The sequence below is a fragment of the Pelecanus crispus genome, chromosome 1 (genome assembly GCF_030463565.1).
Source record: "Pelecanus crispus isolate bPelCri1 chromosome 1, bPelCri1.pri, whole genome shotgun sequence".
NCBI lineage: Eukaryota > Metazoa > Chordata > Aves > Pelecaniformes > Pelecanidae > Pelecanus > Pelecanus crispus.
This window is the reverse complement of record NC_134643.1, coordinates 102972538-102997684: the sequence shown is the minus strand read 5'-3', so window position 1 is coordinate 102997684 and position 25147 is coordinate 102972538. Positions and strand designations below refer to the sequence as shown.

Below are 25147 nucleotides of genomic sequence, written 5' to 3'. Positions count from 1 at the left end.
AGCCTTCTGCATCACAAAAATGTTTTCTTTTCTACCTACAATGTATGTTTTTTGTGTAGAAAGGAAAAAAACAGCATGTTTTTCATCAATCCTTTGTGCAATGCTTCTGGTTCCACATGATGTAGATAAATATGTCTACCTTCTCAGTATTTCTATTCCTGATGCACTGGCTGCTGAGGTTAATGTGTCACCGGTGGTCTTCGCATGTCTACAGAATGTGGCTAGGGCTTCACTGGTGACTACAATTTCTCCCAGGTGTTTTTCAGAGGCGGGTTTTTTTGACCTTGGCCTTCAGTCCCTTCCTGCTTGGGGCAAGCCAAATGATGCACCAGATCAGAATTACATACTCAAACACGTTTAGCTGATTATTAAGTTTTCCAAACTTGTAATATTTTGTCAGAGCAACAACAGTGACACCAAGATGTAGGAAGAAAGCAAACAAAATACTATTTTCCAAAATCCAAAGTGAAATGTAATGGAGAAAGAAGAAAATTAATCTCGCCATGGACATCCAGCAAGCCTAAAATTAATCTGTAGTTTCAATAAGTAGTATGAAATGCAATAAAAAAGCAGCAATGTGAAATGCATCTAACCACATTCTTAATAGATCTATCAAATCAGATAATGGAAACTTAATCAGCAAAATAAACCTTGTCCTCCAGTAAAATGCTTGATGAGATGCTTCTTGAAATAATACTTGCAAAACTGAAATTCAAGCTGGTGTGCCAAAAAGAAGCTTAAAGTTTGAGGCTCATGATGTGTCATTTTTTGGTAAAGCATCTGCTTTTAATACTGAGCCTAATCTTATTTGAAAACTACATGCAGTTACTGCCAAATTTCATTTAATCCCAAACAGTGGTTGAATGGTGTCTTTGCCTTTGCTGAGTTTGCTGTGATTGCAATTACAGTAAATCCAGCAACCACAGCAGAACCTGCACAAAGAGTCTGTGAAGCAATGGTCTGCACAAGTTATGCATGCACCATTTCTGCATGTACTTCAAATCCAGTGTGTTCGAAACATTGGATTTACTTCTTAGGCGCCACTCTGCCGAACAGCCTTGCACAGAAATCAAAACAAGCACTACAAGTATGGCAATGGGTCGCACTGCACCTTTACAGGACTTCTTTTCCTTTAGTCTAGTACAGTCTTGAGGGCAGATTAATGCCTGCTGGTTGCAAAATATCAACTGGCAAGATGTATGTTGATGTATGATAACAAAAATAAGTAACATGCTAAACCTATTAGATACTCATCCAACCTTCTTTTCTCAATCACAGGCCATCTGAAACTGATGACAGTCTTTCCAGGGTTTTCCAAGTGATTGGATTCTGACCAATATAAAGATCACAAGATTAAATCTACCAGCTGTTAATTCTTTTTATATGCACATGAGAAACAGTTGGAGCAAGTACTCTCCAAATTCAGCAACTGTTTCTTCCATCCTCACCACATTTTTACAGAAACAGAGGAACCATCACAGTGGCTTAGACCACCTGACCATGGAGGCCTGTCCTTGACAGGTTTACATCACTAGCTTCAGAGAAGGAAGCAGAAAATATGGAATTAAATTGATCTGAAATGCTCTTTCCCTACAAATATCCCCCAATCCTCACTATTTAGAAACTAGTTTATGACTTGAAGGCTTTATATCCCATGCAAAATGTATTAGTCAAAGAGACCTGATGTTTATAAGGAAAAAAACCACAGTATCTGGAATTCATGCCAGGTTATTGGTTACCATGTACAACAGTTACTACATGATCTCTAAGATGAATAACACCTGGAGCAGCTCTGTTGCACTGGAAATCATTCGTAGTTCTGTGGTATCCATATGAATATAAGCAACTCCACTGTAGACATCTCATTAGTACCAAACCAGATATCCCGGAATCCACATGTAGAAGTCTGCCACAAAACCATTTCTCTTCTCCTCAAAAAATCTCAATAACAATTGCTCAGAACAGATTTGCCCCCCACTCCCACTACCCCAGCTTTCAGAGGAGAACAAAACTGTTTGTGCTAATGCCCCTTCCTATAGTGCTTCCAGTTGAGCACATCTTTTTTAAACACCACAGGAGATTTTTACATTAACGTGCTTTATAAATCAGTGTGTATTATAGCAAATTCGATGACCTGTTTCTGTGAAATTGCCAGAATGAACAGAAAACCAATGTTGTTAAACAGGTGGGTTTTTTTCTCTCTCTCTCTCTCAGGATGGATTTATAGACTTCTTGGAGTTCATAGCTGCAATAAATTTGGTTATACGAGGGAAAATTGACCAAAAATTGAAATGGTATTTTAAGTTATACGATGCTGATGGAAACGGATGTATTGACAAAAAAGAACTATTAAGCATATTCACGGTAAGCAAGTTATGACCAATAGCAAGAGCATTTGACATAGTGCATTGCTTCTGAAACAGTGGTTTTATCATGTGTTTGTCTGTACTTTATTTAATATTTCACAGTTGTAAAACCAGAATTTTTCTTGCTAGTGACACTCCTGCCATTAGTTTCTTGCTTATTGAAGTAAACATATCTAAATAGTATTTCACTTTAAACCATAGTTCTACAGATATAATGCTTTACTGAAAGTGAAAAACTGTAGAAACAGTAGAGACATTATTGTGATAAACTATACTATAAGGCAGGGTAGAACTGAAGCAGCATAATGAATAAAACAGCTGGTTACAAGTGTTTGTGCCAGTCTGTTGTGGAAAAATGGCTTCTCAAACTGAATTTGCTGCAGGAAACAATATAGGTGTCATCAAAATATTCCAGCGTTTTAATTTTTGAAAGATTTGTTTACTACAAATGCCATTACCCCTATTTTAAAATTAAATTGGGGAAATATAATTTTATCATTAAATCATGCAGTGACATTTGGATACAAATATGGCAGAAAATAGGTCCATTTCAAACCCATAAAACCTAAGCAGTGTAATTCTTTCTTTAAAATTATTTCTGTATTTCTCAACTTGCTCAAGTGAAATAATATTTTGCACTTCAGTAGCTACTTTCATTCAAAATGTATGATAAGGTTCCTTGCAAGTATGAATGACTTACTTAATACTGCTCCCTAAATGTACAGGACTCATTACAGATCAAGGTTTTGCTGCAGGGAGCATAAAATGTAAGTAGGGATTAAATGTCATAATAAACAAGGAACATACTTTGCCTGGATTCTGTATTACTGCTGGTGCCTGGCTAGTCACTACTGGAGACTTTCAAGAGCTGCTGCCCAAGTTAAAAGGAACTGGCGCCAGATGGAGCCACGGGGTCAAACAAATAAAGTTGATGCATCACCTTCCAAAGAGCAGCTTTCTAAAGATAGAAGGAGAGGCTGCATCTCCCAGATTTCTCCTCATTTAAGACTAATGACATCTTTCTTTTGCAGATATTCTCCATCATTTTTCACCCAGAGGCCACGAGGCGAATGTGTTTTGCCTTGGGCTTTATCTGAAAAGAGAATTAAAATCCTTTTAATGTAAAGAAGATTTAATTTTCAACTTAGCTGGTTTTAAAACCAGTTTAAACCTCTGTGTGTTTTCTTCTCTTTTGGAGTACGAGAATTTTAACTTAAACCTGCCTAAGTCATTTGACCTAGGCTAGATTAAAATTGGTGGGCTCTAAACAAAAATAAAAACACAGGCTTGTAGCCATTAAGGGCCCTGCTTATACTAAGGATCAATAAACAAAGGCTTGCCCAAAAAGATGTCATATCCAAGACATTAATTTAAATCACAGAAGTCCTGTTAAAACTTCATCTGTCCCTACAACTATGCAAACTTTGGACCAACAGATCACTATCAACCATCAAAATTCCTTCCAGACAACCATGCACCCTCTCAGTGCCTTAACAGCCCAGTTACTTTATTTTATTATTTAAGCTGATTCTGTGGTACTCAGTGATTCAAGTACTTCAGGAACCACTGCTTTACTCTTAGCACTACAACAGATTTAACTGTGGCAGACACAACCTTATTCTGAAGACTGCATCAGGGTCAGACATATAAAACACCAAAAGTATCTATAGAATGAATTAGTAATACAAACAAGTTTATGTATCTATTTTTGTAAAATTCTTGCTGCCTTTTTGAACTCATTTGTAACTCAAAGTAAGATAAAGATAGTGATGGTCAAGAATTCCATATCAGTGCCGAATAGGTTTAACTTACATTTTATTTAAATATAACAAGGATATCTATAATCTATAATCTACAAAATATAATATAATATAATATAATATAATATAAGGAATATTGAAGGAAACAACTGGCACATACAGTGAATTATCTTACACAACACAATTCATCTCAGGATAATTCAGGTGTAGAAATACAAATTCTATAGTATGCCCATTATGGAACATATATGCATGTATGTTTATACATATATATGTATGTATTTTCCCAGTCACCTACGAATTGTGATATTGAGTTTGGGTCCAGCTCTGTGAACATATGCTTGTTGCTTCTGGACCACTGGCTGTTAACATATAGGCTCCTATTTTATCAACCCTAATGATCACCATAATGCAAAAATTATTGTCTCAGTGAATTGGGTACAATTTTGCAAAAATATTCCTGTATACCTTTACTCCAAATATTGGGTCCCTTTGCCACAGGAAAAGTAGAGAGGAGACATCTGGTTTTCTTAATTTCTTTGGAGGACTGCTAACTTCCAGGACTGCTGGTCTGACTTTATTTGTGATTACTTAGTTAAACATGTCTTAATAGAAAAATGACTTAGGCTTTCTCCTCATGTGTCTTCAGCTGTGAAAAATAACACTATATTTAAATCACAGAGACAATAGGGCACTCTCTGAAGACACAGAACTCTCTAGGGCAAGACAAAAATGCTGTTGTGGAATTTAAAGTGTATTGCAGAGCAGAGGTGCTACATGGTTTCAGAAGACCTTCAGAGATATGTAAATTAGTCTGTAATCTTCAGGCTGTGTTATGTTAATTAAATTTCCAATCCTCATTACTGAAGATTTACTTGAAATAGCTATTTATTTAGTGATTGTTGAAAGGGCTGGTGAACTAAAGAGCTGCATTGCAATTACTGCAGTTGCTAGTATATTGTTTTCACAACCTGATGGGAAAAAAAGTCTGAAAGAACTTTCTGCATTTCTGCCTTCAGGCTATCCAGGCTATCAATGGCTACACCAACACATCAGCTGAAGAGTTCACAAACATGGTATTTCAGAAGATAGATGTGAACAACGACGGTAAGAATCTAGGTGTTCTTGGCATTGGCAGGGATTTTCCCCCATAAGGAAGTATGGGATCAAGAGGGGAATTGAACACACTACTGAAGAACTGACTATTTTAGACAATCTGAAAGCCTGAATCTGTTCTTCTTTACCCATATTACTTCAGCTTTACAGTGAAGTGTAAATCAACTGACTCTATTAAGCTGACGTAGGAATTACACACAGTAGGGGCTAAAACATGGAGGTCTTGCACTGTTCATCCAAAACACCAGTACTCTGGTTGCACAGCAAAATGAAAGTGTGATCAACGCATTTTTTTAGTATATTTGTTTTGGCTTAATCTATCTAAAATGGATAAGAAAACCAATTAAGATGCTCAGTTGCAATGCTTGTACAGGTTCTAGCATGTTCTAAAGATTGGACAGCATATTGGATGTCCCTTGAAGGCTGATCATTAACACATGCTAAGACACATGCTACTGGTTTTCTTATAGATAGCAAGATTAAGTCAATTGGACTTGTATTTGGAAACTAAAACCTTAATTCACTGCTTCAGAGTTGTTTCTCATAGAAAACCTGTCACATGTGAATGTCTTCCCTCATACTTCTAATCACGAAGATCCTCCTTCCACTGGCAGCTACATTTTACATCAATTACTGCAATCATTGACAAATTAGAAATATTAAAAAAGCATTGCAGAACAAAATTGGATAACAGCCAGGACTTTGGGGCACTTTTTTGTTCATTTTTCTGGTCTTATTTGGTGTGTTAAGGTTACTTTGAAAAAAGCTGTTTGCGACACATAACCAGAGTATAAACAGTGATCTTGTGATGCATGTGAATAACTCATAGAGGATTTTTTTCCCCACCTGCTTGGCCCATCTTTTGGGTGAAGGCAAGTTACCAAAGGACTCCAAATAACATATAGTTACATTCTAGAATCTAACCCAAATTCTATGATTATTCATACTTTGGCCCCTGCTTTGACCATATGTTTACTGCAAGTAATAATTGTATCTGAGCCAGACCATCAGCTGAAAAAATAACTTTTGTGTCTTATGCTTTAGCAATGAAACACCAGAACATGAATTATTCAGAATTATCTTCATAATACTCCCATTTCAAACTGCTTTCCACAGTTAGTTATTTTTTAAATAGCTGCAAAGCAGCAGGACTAGGTCCACCTGAGGAATGGGACAAATTTTACCAAGTTTAGATTAAACTATGCCACCTCCTCCTAGCTTCTTATTAAAGAAAAGGGCAAACAGTCAAATAAGTTGCAATGTCCTTTCTCACATTAAAATACAAGAAATAATCCCATGGTTGTAGTGAGCAATTCTTAAAACAAATCTCCTGATGGCTCTGCAATTTATTTTCATTAGCTCAAGGAAATCTGAGACCAGTCACAGTGAGTCTGGGCATGCCAGTGTAACCACATCTCACTGGTAAATGCAGTGGGTTTTGTATGCTTGCACGCTGGTATTGGTACTTTGAAATATACAGCCTGGCATCGAGAGGCGGGAATTCAAGACCAGCTGACCTGCATAAGCACGAAAATGATGCAGCATGTCCATCTGATGAGTCCAGGAACCCCATTCAACCAAAGACCTCAGCCAAAGGCAATAGAGGGAAGGAGATGGGAAGTAAGAGGAGTGCCTGGGATAGGAGGAGAGATCAGAGGAAGTGAGTGGATGAGTGGCAAAGCAGGAGGACGCAGACAAGCATACAGACACAGCTTGTTCTGTCTCTGCTCCCAGGATGATTATATAAGGGCACTGGGGTTGAAAGAGGAGGTGTGGATATCCCCAGGGCACTGCACACCAGCCCCTGGAAAGGGTTGTACTCCCCTCGCTTAAGCCAAAGAGCCAGGACTTCTGTCAAATGACATCTCTCCACTTTAATCATAGAAATCATAGAATCATTTAGGTTGGAAAAGACCCTTAAGATCATCAAGTCCAACCATTAACCTAACACTACCAAGCCCACCACTAAACCATGTCCCTAAGCACCATGTCCACACATCCTTTAAATACCTCCAGGGATGGTGACTCCACGGCTTCCCTGGGCAGCCTGTTCCAGTGCTTGACAACCGTTGCAGTGAAGACATTTTTCCTAAACTCTGGTCAAAGCCTCCCCTGGCGCAACTTGAGCCCATTTCCTCTTGTCCTAGAGCTTGTTACTTGGGAGAAGAGACCAACACCCACCTCACTCCAACCTCCTTTCAGGGGGTTGTAGACAGCGATAAGGGCTCCCCTCAGCCTCCTCTTCTCCAGGCTAAACAACCCCAGTTCCCTCAGCCGCTCCTCATAAGGCCTGTGCTCCAGACCCTTCACCAGCTTCATTGCCCTTCTCTGAACATGCTCCAGCACCTCAATGTCTTTCTTGTATTGAGGGGCCCAAAACTGGACACAGTATTCCAGGTGCGGCCTCACCAGCGCCGAGTACAGGGGGACAATCACCTCCCTGCTCCTGCTGGCCACACTATTCCTGATACAAGCCAGGATGCTGTTGGCCTTCTTGGCCCCCTGGGCACACTGCTGGCTCATGTTCAGCCAGCTGTCTACCAACACCCCCAGGTCCTTTTTGGCCAGGCAACTTTCCAGCCACTCTTCCCCAAGCCTGTAGCATTGCATGGGGTTGTTGTGACACAAGTGTGGGACCCGGCACTTGGCCTTGTTGAAGCTCACACAGTTGGCCTGGGCCCATCAATCCAGCCTGTCCAGATCCCTCTGTGGACCCTTCCTATCCTCCAGCAGATCGACACTCCCACCCAATTTGGTGTCATCTGCAAACTTACTGAGGGTGCACTCAATCCCCTCATCCAGATCTTTGATAAAGATATTAAACAGAACTGGCCTGCTCACCAGCGCAGTGAGGATCCATATGACTAAAGAGGAAGCAGCTTTTACTGCTGTCCTGGTTTCAGCTGGGATAGAGTTCATTTTCTTCCTAGTAGTGGGCATAGTGCTGTGTTTTGGATTTAGGATGAGAAGAATGTTGATAACGCACTGACATTTTAGTTGTTGCTAAGGACTTGTTCAGCTTCCCATGCTCTGCCAGGTGCACAAGAAGCTGGGAGGGGGCACAGCCCGGACAGCTGACCCAAACTGACCAAGGGCTATTCCATACCATACGACATCATGCTCAGTGTATAAACTGGGGGGAGTTGGCCAGGGGACAGCGATCACTGCTTGGGGACGGGCTAGGCATCAGTCAGCAGGTGGTGAGCAATTGCATTGTGCATCACTTGCTTTGTATATTCTTTTATCATCATCATTATTATTATTATTATTACTTTCTCTTCCTCTGCTGTCCTATTAAACTGCCTTTATCTCAACCCACGGGTTTTCCTTTTTTTTTCCCCAATTCTCTCCCCCATCCCACTGAATGGGGGGAGGGTGAGCAAGAGGCTGTGTGGTGCTTGGTGGCCAGCTGGGGTTAAACCACGACAACTGCCCATGGAGAGAAAGTGGGTTTCACATTTTTCAAATGCTGATCATTTTCACATCAGATGAAGTTTCCAAGGTTGTCATGAACAAAAACCAAAACACAAAAAAACTCTGGGGACTACTTAAATCCAAAAATAGCCAAAAGTCATCTAGCTAAGCATTCACCAGAAGTGCATGCACTTGAATTGCTGCTCCCCTGCACTGTGGGGCCCTAAGTCATCCAGCTATCTTCCTCTTTGCCTGGCCTCTTGTCATGTCTTATTTCAGTGAGAAATGAATTCATTGTTGTGATTTTCACAAGAAACTTTAAACCATTCTCAGAGGAAAGAATCAAGCTCTTGCTATTAAACCCTGCTGTTTCCCTTTTCAGAGAAAAACAGTATCACTGGAATAACTTCTAACCAGACAATTAGGTACATTCCTGTGTACCATGTGAGCAGACACATGCCTAAGACTGGCCTTTGCCTTTGCTGACAGGGAAGAGATCAGGAGAAGAGGAAGAATGCTAAACGATATTCCTGGTCCTCAGTAAAAAAGAATTTATAGTTGCCTTGCAACTTCCAAGGTATTACCTGATTTTGACATGAGCCCAAAAAATCATGCTCTAAATGACCACTTCAGTTGCTTGGAAAAATTTATCTAATCAAACCATTTAACCGATTTTTTTACTACATCTTATCATGGCTCTAAATAATCCTAGTAGTCAACATAAGGAGTATGCCTGGTAATCCTCAGCAAATCATGCCCTAATCTCTGTTAAAACCAGCTATAAGATAAATTCCAGTTAGCTCAGTGAGAATTGGTCCATATATCTAAATTCAGCCTTGATACGTGCTTCATTAGGGCCCTTTTTCACACATTTCTGTCACCAGAGATACTGAGCACTCGTAGTTGTCTTAGACTTCTGTGAAAGGTGTGTTTGGTCTCTTAAAACAGAAAAAAGCAAGTCTGAGTTCTAGGATCTGATGCAAAGTGGGAAAACTTTAGAAAATATTCTGCCTGCATTTGCTTATCAGCAGAGAATGGGGAACCTTTCTGAGGGGTTCAGTCTAGCTTGAATGGCCTTGCGTTGAGCTGAGAGTGATTGCTGGGTTCCTCAGTTCCTTAGGAGTATCTGATTTCCTTTCAGGGGAACTAACTTTAGAAGAATTTGTCAATGGTGTGGAAAGAGACAAGGACCTAATGGAATTGATTACGAAAAGTTTTGACCTTTCCAACGTACTCAAAGTCATACAGAGTGGCAGGAGACACAGCATCTGAAGGATCCAGTGATGGATGTGGCATCTGTGTCATCATTTCAAGGAAGATAATATTTGATACATTCAGAGAGCTTGATGTCCTCAAAGCCTGCCCAGGCAATACCAAGCAGCCTGCTCCAGGAGTAACCATTTTCACTCTGGACTCCACATCTCCCCTTTTCTTTTCTTTATTCTTTCCCTTGCTAATGACTGTGGCAGCCACAGAACACACACCTTTGCCCACATATAACAGAAAAGCTATTTGATGTAGTATAAATAACTTATTTAGTCTCTATGAACACTGTTCAGAGTAATTAATAAAACAATGAAAATATCACAAAATGCAACCTTTCTAGAAGACATGGAGTTAATAAATTTCTTCTTTTAAGTATGGGCTCTTTAATCTACCATCTAAAGTGTGGACATAAACTTCTAGGTAGGACAGGGTTCTATCCGGATCAATTAAGAATGAAGCCTGGTTTGCATTAACTTAACATTTGCTTTAATAGATACTCAAAATTGGAGTAAGTTCTATGGGAAACACCTCAGTCAGGTTAATATTCCTGAGATGTGCATCCTCCTTAACAAGCTGTCTACCACTCTTGATTTTATTACATCTGTAAATCTTAAAATAATGTGATGTTTTGATGGTTTTGGCAGGGTTTAGCTACTGTTCTTTCAAATTAACCTTTTACAGAAGCGCTGGAATTAAACCTTGTTATCTTTGTAGATTAAAATTAGAAGTTCAAAGAATAGCTAAAACAAAATCATTTTGTAAGCACTCTGTTTTGCCAGAGATTTGTGTCCTTTGACTTGTATGTCCTCCTTTTCAAAACAATTCATTTTCACTGGGCTCTTTTCCACAGCTGCAAGAGACAAAAGGTAAGAGGTATTGTGACTAGTTCCTGCTGATGGGACTGCTGGCTTCTGCCAAACAGACTGTTCAACAGTTCTATTTTTCCTGCCTTTCCCTGATGGGGAGTATTAATTTAGGTATCTTTGCCCTGCCCAGATACCTGGGAGAAAGCTTTCAGCAATTTACTCTCTTTGAGACTTCTACCTTCTTTCAAACTGGGTTGCAATTGTCTCTGAACATGGTAGCTGTTAGGAGTGCAGGGAAGGCATTCACAGATGGCATGATCACATATGCCTCATTTTCTTAGGAAGCTAGGCTAAAAACAACTCAACCTTACTTTATAAATAACAAGATTAATTCTATGAGCTCAAACAGAACTGCATGAACTGGCTGCAAAAGGAAAATTATAGTTCTCTCTGGTTCTGCTGGGATTGATTCTCTCTCAAGCCTGCAACAAGTTTTATCAAATTACTACATTATATCATAAGTTCTCCTTGGCTGACAGTGCCCTGCAGGCATCACACAAATATTAGTTATTGTTAGAAGCATCAGCTTTATGCAAAATAATTTGTGCATGGATCAGTGCAGGTTGAACAAAACAATTACTAAGACTTCAATATGAAAATGTTTTTCTTCCAAATTCACTTCAAATCCATGTCCACTTGCACAAGAAATGTGCTCCATCATCTGCAATTATTATCCCAGGTTCTGGTTTGATCAATGGAATATACTAAGAGTATGCAACATGCATCACTTGACATTATAAACAGTTCTGACATTATAGTTCTGACATTTGAATCTTTTATATCCTTTCCAAAAAAAAAGAGAATGATGTATGAGATTGCTGGTGGTTCAGATTTTAAGTTCTTGTATTTATTCATCATTGACACATTAATATGTCATTGTCAGTATCAGTTTTCTCACACCCAGACTTCAAAAAATCCCTTTTCTTAATCTAATGCTTTTGCATTTAGATCCTATGAGGGTGGTGTCCTTCAGAACTGGCTTTAAAATATTTAAAATAAAATGGTCCAACCTAAGCAATTTGGGTATATGGGACCAGCTGTGTTTTGGATTTTTGTTTTTAAACTAATGAAGTTACGGACTTTGAAAAATTACTACTATCTATGTACACAGAATTTTTTCTTATAAAGGGATTTTAAAGAAAGTATTTCCATTTAAACTTGTCTAATTTTTCTGGGTAACTGCAATTACATGAAGTGAATTACCAATTCAGGAGGAGTGTTGTGTTGTATTAAAAAAATTATGTATGTAAGGAAATTCTTAGCCATTTTTTGTTAACGTAAATTTTAAAGGAGTAGCTGACATGCTCATTTTCCACACTTTAATCTAAAATCATTTAGCAGAAACCTGTGTAATTAAGAAGCAAGTGTCTCTGCTGTTTAATGCAAACACTCTGGCATATCATTTCCAAAAATATTTACCTACAGTAAATCTACAGGTGTTTCAGACTAGTCATAAGATTCTATCTAGTTTTTTACAAGTTGATTAACATAAATTTCCTTTAATGACTTAAGCACCATTTGATACATAGCTGCTTGAGATAATTGCATTATGGCCACAATTTTCTATTGGTCTCATTCTTCTAAATTTGTCAGCTGCTCATTGAGTGTATCAGTGAAATCAGGTGGCATGTGGAAAATCTCTCAAGCGTGACTCCCCAAAGCCTTGTTCTAAACCACAGTGAAGCTGCAATTTGTTGTGGCAGAGGTGCTTTGCAGTCATAAAGGTGTATTGTAAGTTGACCTGACTACTGGAATGCTTATTGCTAGTTTAATAGACCACAGAAAAAGAAAAAGGAAGCCTAATGTTAGCTCATGCTATGATATACCCCTTAGCAACTACATGAGCGGTTAAGGGGTAGTGCTGGCTGATCCTGAGGGCTGCCAGAGCCCACAGGAATGGTTTTGCTTCCAAGACCCTCATAGGAAAGGAAAAAAGATTATAGCACATGCTTTCAAGAAGTGTCTTTGTCAACAAGATTGATGCAGATGCCAGCTGTGAGTGTCTGGAGAAGCTGGGCTGCCTATATCATCATCACAGGGGGGTAGGTTTTAATTAAGATAGATGTGTACTGAGAATGGCTAATGAATTTGTCACCATATTCACCTTGGAAAGAATCACAGGTTTCAAATTCACTCTGTGCAGCTGGGTGAGCTTTGCCAATCAATGGGATAATTGGGAGTTTCTCTTCTAATGTAAGTTCTTTTACTGTTAAGAAATCATTATGACTTTATGTTCTTTTTATTGCATCCAAACAGCTAAAGGTAATTAGTGTGACAGTCCCCTCTTTCAAACAATTCTTAATTGTCCTAAAATTATCTCCTTGTCTTTTCTGGTAGCTCAATATGCTAGGAAAATAAATAGGTACTTTTTCTTCTGAGAATCTGGGAATTTAAAGTCACAAGCAAATGGCCTTTTCTTGTAGATATGAAATTGCTTAAGCGTTAACAGGCATGATTAAACCTTATGCCATAGTTATGCATCCCTGACAAAGTGGGAGGACAGCTTGCTGTAGTGTGCAAAAGATCTCAGAGCCACATTTAATTTTTGACCTTATGTAAGATTAGCTGTACCATACAGACCGTAACAGCTAAATATTCAACTAAATATTCAAAGCTCGGGTTCCCTGTGTGCAAAGACTTATGTCCATTTACTTGATACTGGCTCAAGATTTTCCACATGGAAAGATTTCTAGAAGTCCTGCATGATTGTAGAAATTGCTGAAGATATCAGGGAGGGATTTTTAAACACCATTTTTAAAACTTCTGCTAAATATAGTAGACTATTCCAAAAATAGGAAATGCATGTAGCTTTATACTGTACTTTTTGACCTGCCCTTATTAGAAAGCTGAGGGAGAAAACAGCTGAAGTATGTGATTTTAACATGGCAAAATCTAGCTGACTTGATGTTGCAAGAGCTCTGTCTGAAATAACAAGCGTAATGCCCCATCTCTGGCTGGAACAGGCTCTTTTCACCAGCCCCTGCCCAACCCGTTTGCATCATTGGCATTTCTACATTAAGAACCAGGCTTTGGTGAACGCTTGCTCTATTCTCCAGTAACCTGACAATTTCTTCTGACCTAAAGATTAGGAAAGGAGCCACTTCTCAGGTGGCACATGTAGCAGGCAGGGAACTTTTTACTTCTACAGCCTGACTGGGACACGGAGAGGAAGACAAAGCTCCAGCTTTGAATGAAGGTACATGGATCAACTTGAAAAGCAATGTCTTATGCTTAGGCCTGCACTGATTTTTGCCTTATAGCAGCCATGTGAGAGAAGGTTCAGCCATCAAAGGTAACTTGATTGCCAAAGAAAGTTGTTCTAAAAGTTTTCATGTATCAATACCAGCCGGGTTAGCTCAGTTGGTTAGAACATGATGCTAATACTTAATTTTTATTTCCACCTCCTCTGCAGTAGAACTGTAAAAGAATTTAAGACGGCTCACTACACAGTCGTTGCTGTGCTTACAAACAACACTGTAATGAAATACTAGCTTTTGAGTTGCTAAACCATCAAATACTACTGGCTCCAGTTTGAATGTCTAGTTGCTTTTAGTAAAGTCTGAACTTCTGATCTAATTTAAAGCTGCACTGCTTACAAAAAACATGGCCTAACCTACGTCCTGTGCAGAATACTGGAGAGACTGGGAGGGTGGATGGGAGTGAGCCACAGAATACCCAAAAAGACCATGGGGAAAAAGAAGCAGGGGAAGAAACCTGAAGAGGGAGAGGAGATAAAGGAGACACACAATTATAAATCTTAACTTAGTACTTCCTGGTGGCCTTGATTGTTGCCGAAAGCTCATTTGTGCCCACTCAGATACAGCTGTCACCTTCTCTGCCTCCTGTCCAGAAAAGTGCCAGTTGCTGCCAGGTCTCTGAACAGAAGCCAGATGTGCACAATAGGCAAGGAGCTATTCCCAGGACTAAAGGGAAGTGCCGACTAAGGATCTTAAGACAGCCCAAAGTGAGGGTGGACATGTAAAAAATTACTGTCTTGCAGGTACAAAAATTAGGGGGAAATCGTTCAACAACTAAACTATATCATTGTTTCAGATGGAAGAGAAATCCTCAAAGCAAAATCCCCCTAGCCCCAAGAGTTTTTCCTGAAAGTGGCGATGGCAAAGTATGTTTGAGGCAAGACAGTCTGCTGCTGGCAGGAAGAAATATTTTATGTGAAGAGCCAGCAAATCAGGTATGAATGGAGTATGATGGGTTGCTTTTCCATATCTATTTTCCTATTCCCACTGTTTCGGTCTGCTGGTGGCTGAACTATGGGTTTTTTCCCTCCAAATTCTTTGCGCTTTTTTTCTACTTGCCCAAAGTGCTACTGGAAGCTCAAAGGAGAGGGAGTCAGACCCTGAGAATGAGCAGGAGAGGACAGATAAAAATGGCTTTCCGGCATCTGGGGAGTAGCTTTGTGGTGGAGAAAACGGTTTACTCACAGATGTGCTGCTCCTGCTGCTTATTTTGATTTCTTTCATTTCTGCTTTGCATTGACATTCAAGGCACGTTGAGAAGATGAACTTTCCTGTTTACTGGAGAGACATAATAAAGCATCTTTTCCTATATATCTAAACCAGAGACATCTGGAAATGAAAGCCATGGTGCAAGGAGGCCTTGTGACACTATTCCCATGACAAGGCTCTGCTTATCAGACTGAGAGAAGCATTTCACATGTTGTGGTAATTTGCAGTAAAAATTGCCACAGATGGTGTTAGTGTTTGTGGAGTTTATGAGATTAGTATTTGGCTACAGATCTATCTCCACATGTTTCTGTGATACCAAAAAGAGTGCAGAGATAGAGAAGCCCGAATAAACACAAATTTTCTTAAAGGAGGTTTTGTTGAGAATTAATTTCATCTTAACCTCTGTAGTAGTATGGTGACCAGATACAGTGAGCTATATAAATCCAGCTGTAATTTCCACTCTAAAAGTAATCCTAATCTATTATGTGTAAATAATTCCTGATCAGCTTTTGTTTTCCCACATGCTGCTAATCTGTGTATGGTATCGCTTTTAAAACATATAAGTAAGAGATAGAACCCCTTGACTAGCAGCTCTCTTGCTCCTTCCCAGCACCCATCTCCTTGTTGAGAGGATCTTACCCCCACCTCACAGTATAGGTCTCTGTCCACCTTACCAGACCTTCTCTTAAACGCAGAGAAATGTCTAAGCAAATAAATGTTAACCTCGTGCATCATAAGAGTAAGGCAGAAAAATACTGCAAAGCAATACTTCCTTTTCCCTTCTAAATTACTTGAGTATATCGTGCAAAAGGCAGACCTAAACTTTCAGTTTAACCGAGCATGGTGATGTGTGATGCCCTAAATATTGGGTTAAGTGATGGGGAGCACAGCATTCAGCTTGTCAAAGCAACCTAACGAACACACTCAGAGTCATGCAATAACTAGGGGTAGCTAGGGGTGCTGAGTGATGTGTGAAGGACCAGGGTATAACAGTGTAGACTGTGAACGTGTCTTCAAATGGGCCATTTTTAAGCATAGGTGCCATTAGGAAGCACTGTCCTACCTCATGTAGCAGGTGTAGCTGGAGCTAGGGGTACTCTACTTACAAATCCATGAGTGTTAGACGCCAGATCAGACATGTGGTGCCTCAGGTGACACAGGTGCCTCAGGACACAACAGCTCTGCAGAGCCCTGTGCTCTGCACTTGTCATTTGGCTGTCTACTTCCCAGATAAATTGGGAAAGGAATTGGTTTAAATCTTCCTGTTGCATTTTTTTTCATGTGGGGTGATGTAGTTCCTCCTTATTGTCCTGAGAAAAGGGCCTCTAAGCATCCACATTGTGTGCATCTGTTGATGGTTCAAGAAAGTTTTCCATGCTTTCCCTGTTCCTCTTGGCCCTGCTCCTCTATGTATGCACCTCCACCCAAGCTACCCCCATCAGTGCATCACAACTTTTTATTTTCAGCTCTTTGCTACCAAGTCTTTATCCATCCCCTTTGCTTTTTCCTCTGCAACCCAATACTTCAGCCAACTTCACACAGATCCTGTTTTAATTTTCAAGCCTTCTTCATGTATAAAATTTCTTTCCACTTCCTTGAAGAGACCCCACAGAAGAAGGGTGGGGGGCAAGAAAGAGGAAGGTAAAAATTCAGAACTCCACGCACCAATGCAACTGTCCTTTGCGCCTCAGAAGCGATAAGCCACAAGAAGAAAATTGAAGCCTATACGTCCAGATGCGTTTAACTCCTTGCTTTGTGATCCACAGCGGTCAGAAGTCAGAGGTTTGAGACAAGCAGGCCTTGTCTGTAAAGCTATGCTGCCCGCTGACACCATTCGTAGCCATGAATTCTTATGAGCTTTGTAATGGGGGAAGGATGTCCACCACACCTTATTTTGAGTAGGATATAAGTGAATTGTACAACACATAGGTGTACAGGCCATGTAACTCTGATTTAGCCAGGAACCTGCTATACAAAAATCCTTGAGAATACAGCAGCGTGTTTGAGGGCTCCCAGGTGTGTACAGCAGGAGTCCACACCCTGCGCAACCCTACCGCTCTTGCTAATGCTACAGTCCCAGCTATTTGGAAGCCAGCTGAGATACTGCTGCCCCTGCTACGTTCACATTTCCCCTTGCAGGACAGACCCAGCAATGCTTGACTTCCATAAAGCTTGCCTCAGACATAAGAGAAGGGGAGGGTTGAAAGAGGAGGAAAAATAATAGCTCAGGCATAGCTCTATTTTCTTTTTGTTCTCCAGAGCAGCGAGTGTAGCTTAGAAAGGTGTGAATCTTCAAAACTGCAGCCCAGAAAAACCATTTCCTGTTTTCTGCCGGCAAGCACTAACCTCTTCTGTGCTCTTAAACCACATACAGCTTCTATAACCAGGCACTGCCACAGCACTTGTGCCAGAGTACACCTTTCTGAAAATGGCTTTTCACTCTCTGCATACAGCAGTTCTCTCAGGCAACTGCAAATCTTTATGAGCAGTTTTCTAATAAGGACATGGACACAGCCTTTTAATGAAACTAATTTTTTCTAGCTGAGGAACCATTATAATTTCATCTGGTTCGAGCAACCAGGCATACGTTGTCAAATCATGCAGGCCAAATATGTATTTTGACCACTTCAAAAATACCTTGTGGGCTGACTCTGGTTTGTCCAGCTTTTTGTTAAACAATTGCAAATGAGAAACATTCAAAAAATCACAGCTTGTTTATGCATAATTTGTATGTTCACAGTAGAAAGGGCTACGTATCTCAGCTAAATCATTTGCAATGAATAATTCCACCATTCAGTACAGATGCAGAGTGTGAGAAGTTACAGAACATTATGGAAATGTGTCTTCCATCCTCAGGAGATGGGAGAATTTTAATTCCTGGCACTAAAGGCAGGCTTGAATGAGAATATGATTAAACTTTTATAACTGCTTGATGTTTTCTTGGCTCAATCAATATTCTTTTCAATAAGCCCCTGGCCTGTTTCAGAAGCACTGCCAATATTTGTTGTTGAGTAAATGTGGTTTTATTTTTCACTCCTGCTGATCTGATCAACAGAATGACATTGATCACAATGAGTGCTGTGTTCAAACATTTTAAAACAATTTAATCTGCTCATGCAGGACAGAGGTTAGATAGCCATGCTGATTACAGCACATCTTTTAGTGGCCTGTTACAGATGAATATGCTTTGATGTCACCTCCAATGTATCTGACTGCAATCGTTCATTCGTGCAAGCTGGCAGGAATGGATGGGGTCATGCAGAGTGGGTGCTTCCTTTCTTCCAAAGGAAGACCTAAAACAACATGACAGGCAGTCATGCACCCCTCAGGAGGACTAACATACTGGGGATAGACCCTGAGACTTCCATCCTGCTGCGTGTGAAAGCACTCAGGGGAATTGGCTACGATTATTTAGATGTTAATAGTGTCAAGCAGAGGGATGCTAGACTTGAATTTAGGATGTACCTACAGCCTATCCACTGATCTGCCAACGGCATGTGCATAACCTTGGGCAAATCACTTAGCTCTGGGCCTTGGGTTTTCTATCGATCAAGCAAGGTTAATAATTCTTACCATGTTTTGTGAAACAGTTTGAAATCTATGCAAGAGAGGTGTGATGTGACTGTTCAGTTGTGGCATTCATTCAACACCTACAAAAACCAAGGCAATGACTCGCTACATCCTACAAGCAGAGGTCTCTGAGCAATGACCAACATGGAAGAAAAAACCCCTCACTTTCATCTTCCTCTACCCCAGCTTTTATTGCTGAGCATGATGTCATATGATATGGAATATCCTTTTGGTCAATTCGGGTCAGCTGTCCTGCTGTGTCCCCTCCCAACTTCTTGCACAGCCCCAGCCTACTCATACTCACTGGCAGGGGGGAGGCAGCCGAGTGGGAAAAAAAGAGAAAACCTTGTGCTTGCAAGCACCGTTCAGCAATAGCCACATAATTAATGTCTTACCAACGCTGTTTTAGCCACAAACCCAAAACACAGCACCATAGGGCTGCTGTGAAGAAAGTTAGCTCCATCCCAGCCAAACCCAGTACACCAAGAAAGAAATGAAAATAGCAAAATTCCCATTCTGGCTGAAGACTGATTAGACTGGAACTGATTAAGTTACTCCTCCACAAAATTAAATATTCTCTTGAACAACTCAGGGCAGTAAACAACCTTCAGAGAATGAGCGACCCAGCAAGGGCAGCTTTAGACCATGCTCCGATTCCCTTCAAGCAGGCCTGCACACAATGTTCTGAAGTAGGGAGCTAAATAATATTACTCAGCCCAGTACTGTGTTTGGGAGCTCAGCAAAGTATTTGGCTTGATGGGCAAGATTTTTGACGGCCTCCTGATGGCCAACTGTGGTTGTTTTTTTGTTTTCTTTTCTTTTATATTTTATATAAGCAGAGTTATGGAGTGGTTGGGTGTGTTTAATTATGATAAGGTTTTGAAACAGTTGTCTGTCTAATAGACACTCATGCAGGGACTGCCTTATGTGAAGGAACAAATTTGTGACATTGGATAGAGTTGTGAGTAAGGAAGAGTAAAATACCATTTTCTGTCCTACTCTAGAAGAGCAGGGAAGGCAGGGCTCCTTGCAGAGGTGATGGTACACAGCACCTGCTGCAGCACCTGGCCTGTGCTGACAAACTTACTGTGGTGTTTTCCCGGGATGCTCACACTCCCCTTTCCACCAGCAGCCAGCTCTTCTGCATCCCTACAGCTACTCCCCCCTCCACACTTCTCAGTGGTTTTTCACAGCCTCTGAATCTCTAATCATATTCACTGAGTTGACACAAGCTGAGCTGTGCAAGGGTGTCGTGGTTTAGTCCCAGCCAGCAACTCAGCACCACGCAGCCGCTCGCTCACTCCCCCTACCCTGATGGGATGGGGGAGAGAATCGGAGGAGTAAGAGTGAGAAACACTCCTGGGTTGAGATAAGAACAGTTTAATAATGGAAATAAAATAAAGTAAAATAATAATAATAACAATATAATAATAATAGTAATAATAATATACAAAGCAAGTGATGCACAATGCAATTGCTCACCACCCGACGTCCGATACCCAGACAGTTCCCGAGCAGCGGTCGCTGCTCCCCGGCCAACCCCCCCCAGTTTCTATACTGAGCATGACGTCATATGGTATGGAATAGCCCTTTGGTCAGTTTGGATCAACTCTTCTGGCTGTGCCCCCTCCCAGTTTCTTGTGCACCTGGCAGAGCATGGGAAGCTGAAAACATCCTTGGCTAGCATAAGCAGTACTTAGGAACAACTAAACCATCAGTGTGTTATCAGCATTCTTCTCATCCTAAATCCAAAACACAGCACTATGCCAGCTACTAGGAAGAAAATTAACTCTATCCCAGCCGAAACCAGGACAGGATTGTCCTTTTTGGTGCCCAATGTGGGGCACGAAGGGTTTGAGATAAGAACAGATTAACTAGAGTGTATTAAGGAATCTGTTAACAGTTGCCGGTCATGATATTAGTTCATCTGTTCTGTACCATGTTCTTTTCTTGGCTGTGCATGTTAAAGCTTGGTGTTGGTCTGTGCATTGTGCTATGCTCTGTAGTGATTAAGGATGTTTTGATTGGGAGGTTCCTTATCAAAATCCTGACCTTGACCATGGTTTTGTATCTGGGTTTTATACACAAGTCGTTACTGTACTTCGGGTACCACCTCATGGAGAGAGTTAGCAATTATACCTTTCCCTCGGAGACGTTTGTTGTGGAGGAACTACAGAATGGCACCTTCATTACCTTATTCTATAATGCTTCCTCCCTCATTACAGAAAGTTTTCAGTATTTTGAACATCCCTGGGCAGTTAAGATACTTCTATTGATACTTCTTGGGAATATTGTTTTGGTTTTGACAAAGGTTAGTAAGCAATTTAAGAATACCATCCAGAGATCTGCCCCAAGGCTGGAGAGTTATGAGTGGCAGGGTGTGTGGGATCGTATGCGCAAGTACCTAGGGCAGTGGGGACCTCCAGTGTTTTGGAACTTCACCCCTGAACAAGTGCAGAATCCTGAAGAACTAGTAAAGTATTTGGAAGAAGTATGTTCTCACCCTGGCAACTCCAAAGAGACACAACTCATTGTAACATGCTGGGGACTGGCCCATGCTTATAGAGCCCTGTTCAACACTATTCAGTACCCTCAAGGGAAAGAGAGGGTCTCTGGATCTGATGACAAAACAACAGGCACTGTGGCTACTCCAACCACAGCCATGAGCACTGTGGCTACTCCAACCACAGCCACAAGCACTGCAGCTACTCCAACACCCACCACAGGCACTGTGGCTACTCCAACACCCACCACAGGTACTGCAGCCACTCCAACCCCAGTGGCAGGCACTGTGGCTAAACCAGAGAACCAACCTGCACCAGTATCAGTTGCCCCTATACAGAAGAAGAAATACACGAGGAAATCAGTTTGTTTAGTAAGGGATGAAGATGAGCCAGGGCCATCATGAGAACCAGAGGAGGAAGAACCCATAAATGAGATGGTGACCACCCGATCCCTATCCCTGAGTGAGCTGCGAGATATGCGAAAAGATTTCAGTCGTCATCCAGGCGAGCACATCATCACCTGGCTGCTCCGATGCTGGGATAATGGGGCCAGTAGCCTGGATTTAGAGGGTAGGGAAGCCAAGCAGCTGGGATTCCTTTCCAGGGAAGGGGGCATTGACAAAGCAATTGGAAAAGGGGCAAAACCGCTCAGCCGCTGGAGGCGACTTCTGTCAAGCGTGAAGGAAAGGTATCCCTTCAAGGAGGATGTTTTATACCGCCCAAGCAAATGGACCACTGTAGAGAAAGGTATCCAGTACCTGAGGGAATTAGGCGTGCTGGAGGTGATTTACAGTGACCTGAATGATGAACAGTTAACCAAAGACCCAGATGAAGTCAGGTGCACACAATCCATGTGGCGGAAGGTGGTACGGAGCGCACCAGCATCGTATTCCAACTCATTGGCAATACTAGCCTGGAAAGATGACGAGGCACCAACGGTGGATGAAGTGGCTAGACAACTCCGGGACTACGAAGAAAAGCTCTCTTCCTCCCTACGGGCCTGTGTCTCGGCTGTGGAAAAACTGTCTGAAAAAATGTGCCAAGAGTTCCAACAACTCAGAGAGGATCTGTCCTACTCCCCACCTGCACGGACCAGTGTCTCAGCCATTAGAGGTCAACATCCCTATGCTCAAGAGAGAGGATATAGAGGATACACACCACGGGGCACCCTGTGGTTTTACCTGCGTGATTATGGAGAGGACATGAGAAAGTGGGATGGAAAACCCACCTCAACCTTAGAGGCACGGGTGCATGAGTTGCAAGGAAAAACTATTAGAAAAGGTGGTTCTCCCAGGAAAATTGCAGCTCCAGTTTCCAGTGAGCAGTTCCCGAGACAGAGTAAGAGGGCTAATTTTACTTCCGACCTTGATCAGGGGACTTTTGATTCACATTTACAGGAAGTGAACAGCGAATACTGTGACCAGTGTTAGAGGGGCCCTGCCTCCAGCCAGGTGGAGGAAAGGGACAACCGGGTTTACTGGACTGTGTGGATTCGATGGCCTGGAACGTCAGACCCACAGGAGTATAAGGCTCTAGTGGACACTGGTGCACAGTGCACGCTAATGCCATCAAACTATAGAGGGGCAGAACCCATTTGTATTTCTGGAGTGACAGGGGGATCCCAACAGCTAACTGTACTGGAAGCTGAAGTGAGCCTAACTGGGAATGAGTGGCAAAAGCACCCCATTGTGACTGGCCCAGACGCTCCGTGCATCCTTGGCATAGACTACCTCAGGAGAGGGTATTTCAAGGACCCAAAAGGGTACCGGTGGGCTTTTGGTATAGCTGCTTTGGAGACAGAGGAAATTAAACAGTTGTCCACCTTGCCCGGTCTCTCGGAGGACCCTTCGATTGTAGGGTTGCTGAAGGTTGAGGAACAACAGGTGCCGATCGCTACCACAACTGTGCACAGGCGGCTATATCGCACCAACCGAGACTCCCTGATTCCCATCCATAACCTGATTCATCTACTGGAGAGCCAGGGAGTGATCAGCAAGACTCGCTCACCCTTTAACAGTCCCATATGGCCAGTGCGAAAGTCTAATGGGGAGTGGAGACTAACAGTGGACTATCGTGGCCTGAACGAAGTTACACCGCCGCTGAGTGCTGCCGTGCCAGACATGCTAGAACTTCAATATGAACTGGAGTCAAAGGCAGCTAAGTGGTATGCCACAATTGATATTGCTAATGCATTTTTCTCCATCCCTTTGGCAGCAGAGTGCAGACCCCAGTTTGCTTTTACCTGGAGGGGTGTTCAGTACACCTGGAACCGACTGCCCCAGGGGTGGAAGCACAGCCCCACCATTTGCCATGGACTGATCCAGACAGCACTGGAACAGGGTGAAGCTCCAGAACATCTGCAGTACATTGATGACATCATTGTGTGGGGCAACACAGCAGAAGAAGTTTTTGAGAAGGGAAAGAAAATAGTCCAAATCCTTCTGAAGGCTGGTTTTGCCATAAAACAGAGTAAGGTCAAGGGGCCTGCACAGGAGATCCAGTTTTTAGGAATAAAATGGCAAGATGGACGTCGTCAGATCCCAATGGATGTGATCAACAAAATAACAGCTATGTCCCCACCAACTAGCAAAAAGGAAACACAAGCTTTCTTAGGCATTGTGGGGTTTTGGAGAATGCATATTCCAAATCACAGCCAGATCGTAAGCCCTCTCTATCAAGTGACCCGGAAGAAGAACGAATTCAAATGGGGCCCTGAGCAACAACAAGCCTTTGAACAAATTAAACGTGAGATAGTTCATGCAGTAGCCCTTGGGCCAGTCCGGGCAGGGCAGGATATTAAAAATGTGCTCTACACTGCAGCCGGGGAGAATGGCCCTACCTGGAGCCTCTGGCAGAAAGCACCAGGGGAGACTCGAGGTCGACCCCTAGGGTTTTGGAGTCGGGGATACAGAGGATCCGAAGCCCGCTATACTCCAACTGAGAAAGAGATACTGGCAGCATATGAAGGGGTTCGAGCTGCTTCAGAAGTGGTTGGTACTGAAGCACAGCTCCTGCTGGCACCCCGACTGCCGGTGTTGGGCTGGATATTCAAAGGGAGGGTCCCCTCTACACATCATGCAACTGATGCTACATGGAGTAAGTGGGTTGCATTGATCACACAACGGGCTCGAATAGGAAACCCCAGTTGCCCAGGAATCTTGGAAGTGATCATGGACTGGCCAGAAGGAAAAAACCTTAGAATATCACCAGAGGAGGAGGTGACACGTGCTGAAGAGGCCCCACTGTATAATAAATTGCCAGAAAATGAAAAGCAATATGCCCTGTTCACTGATGGGTCCTGTCGTCTTGTGGGAAAGCATCGGAGGTGGAAAGCTGCTGTATGGAGTCCTATACGACAAGTCGCAGAAACTGCTGAAGGAGAAGGGGAGTCGAGTCAGTTTGCAGAGGTGAAAGCCATCCAGCTGGCTTTAGATATTGCTGAAAGAGAAAAGTGGCCAGTCCTTTATCTCTATACTGACTCATGGATGGTGGCAAATGCCCTGTGGGGGTGGCTGCAGCAATGGAAGCAGAGCAACTGGCAGCGCAGAGGCAAACCCATCTGGGCTGCCGCATTGTGGCAAGATATTGCTGCCCGGGTAGAGAACCTGGTTGTAAAAGTTCGTCACATAGATGCTCATGTACCTAAGAGTCGGGCCACTGAAGAACATCAAAACAACCAGCAAGTAGATCAGGCTGCTAAGATTGAAGTGGCTCAGGTGGATTTGGACTGGCAACATAAGGGTGAATTATTTATAGCTCGGTGGGCCCATGATGCCTCAGGCCATCAAGGAAGGGATGCAACGTATAAATGGGCTCGTG

The 25147-nt window shown here is 42.1% G+C and overlaps 1 protein-coding gene across 1 annotated transcript in view; it reads left to right on the top strand.

Annotated features, from left to right (window-relative positions):
- Nucleotides 1-9928, top strand: part of GUCA1C (guanylate cyclase activator 1C) — a 37059-nt gene extending 27131 nt beyond the window's left edge. Inside the window, exons 2-4 of the mRNA XM_075726549.1 lie at nucleotides 2215-2364; nucleotides 5146-5233; nucleotides 9798-9928. Of these exons, the coding sequence (XP_075582664.1) occupies nucleotides 2215-2364; nucleotides 5146-5233; nucleotides 9798-9928 (369 nt within the window). The remainder of the gene's footprint in view (nucleotides 1-2214; nucleotides 2365-5145; nucleotides 5234-9797) is intronic.
- Nucleotides 9929-25147: the final 15219 nt, after the last annotated feature.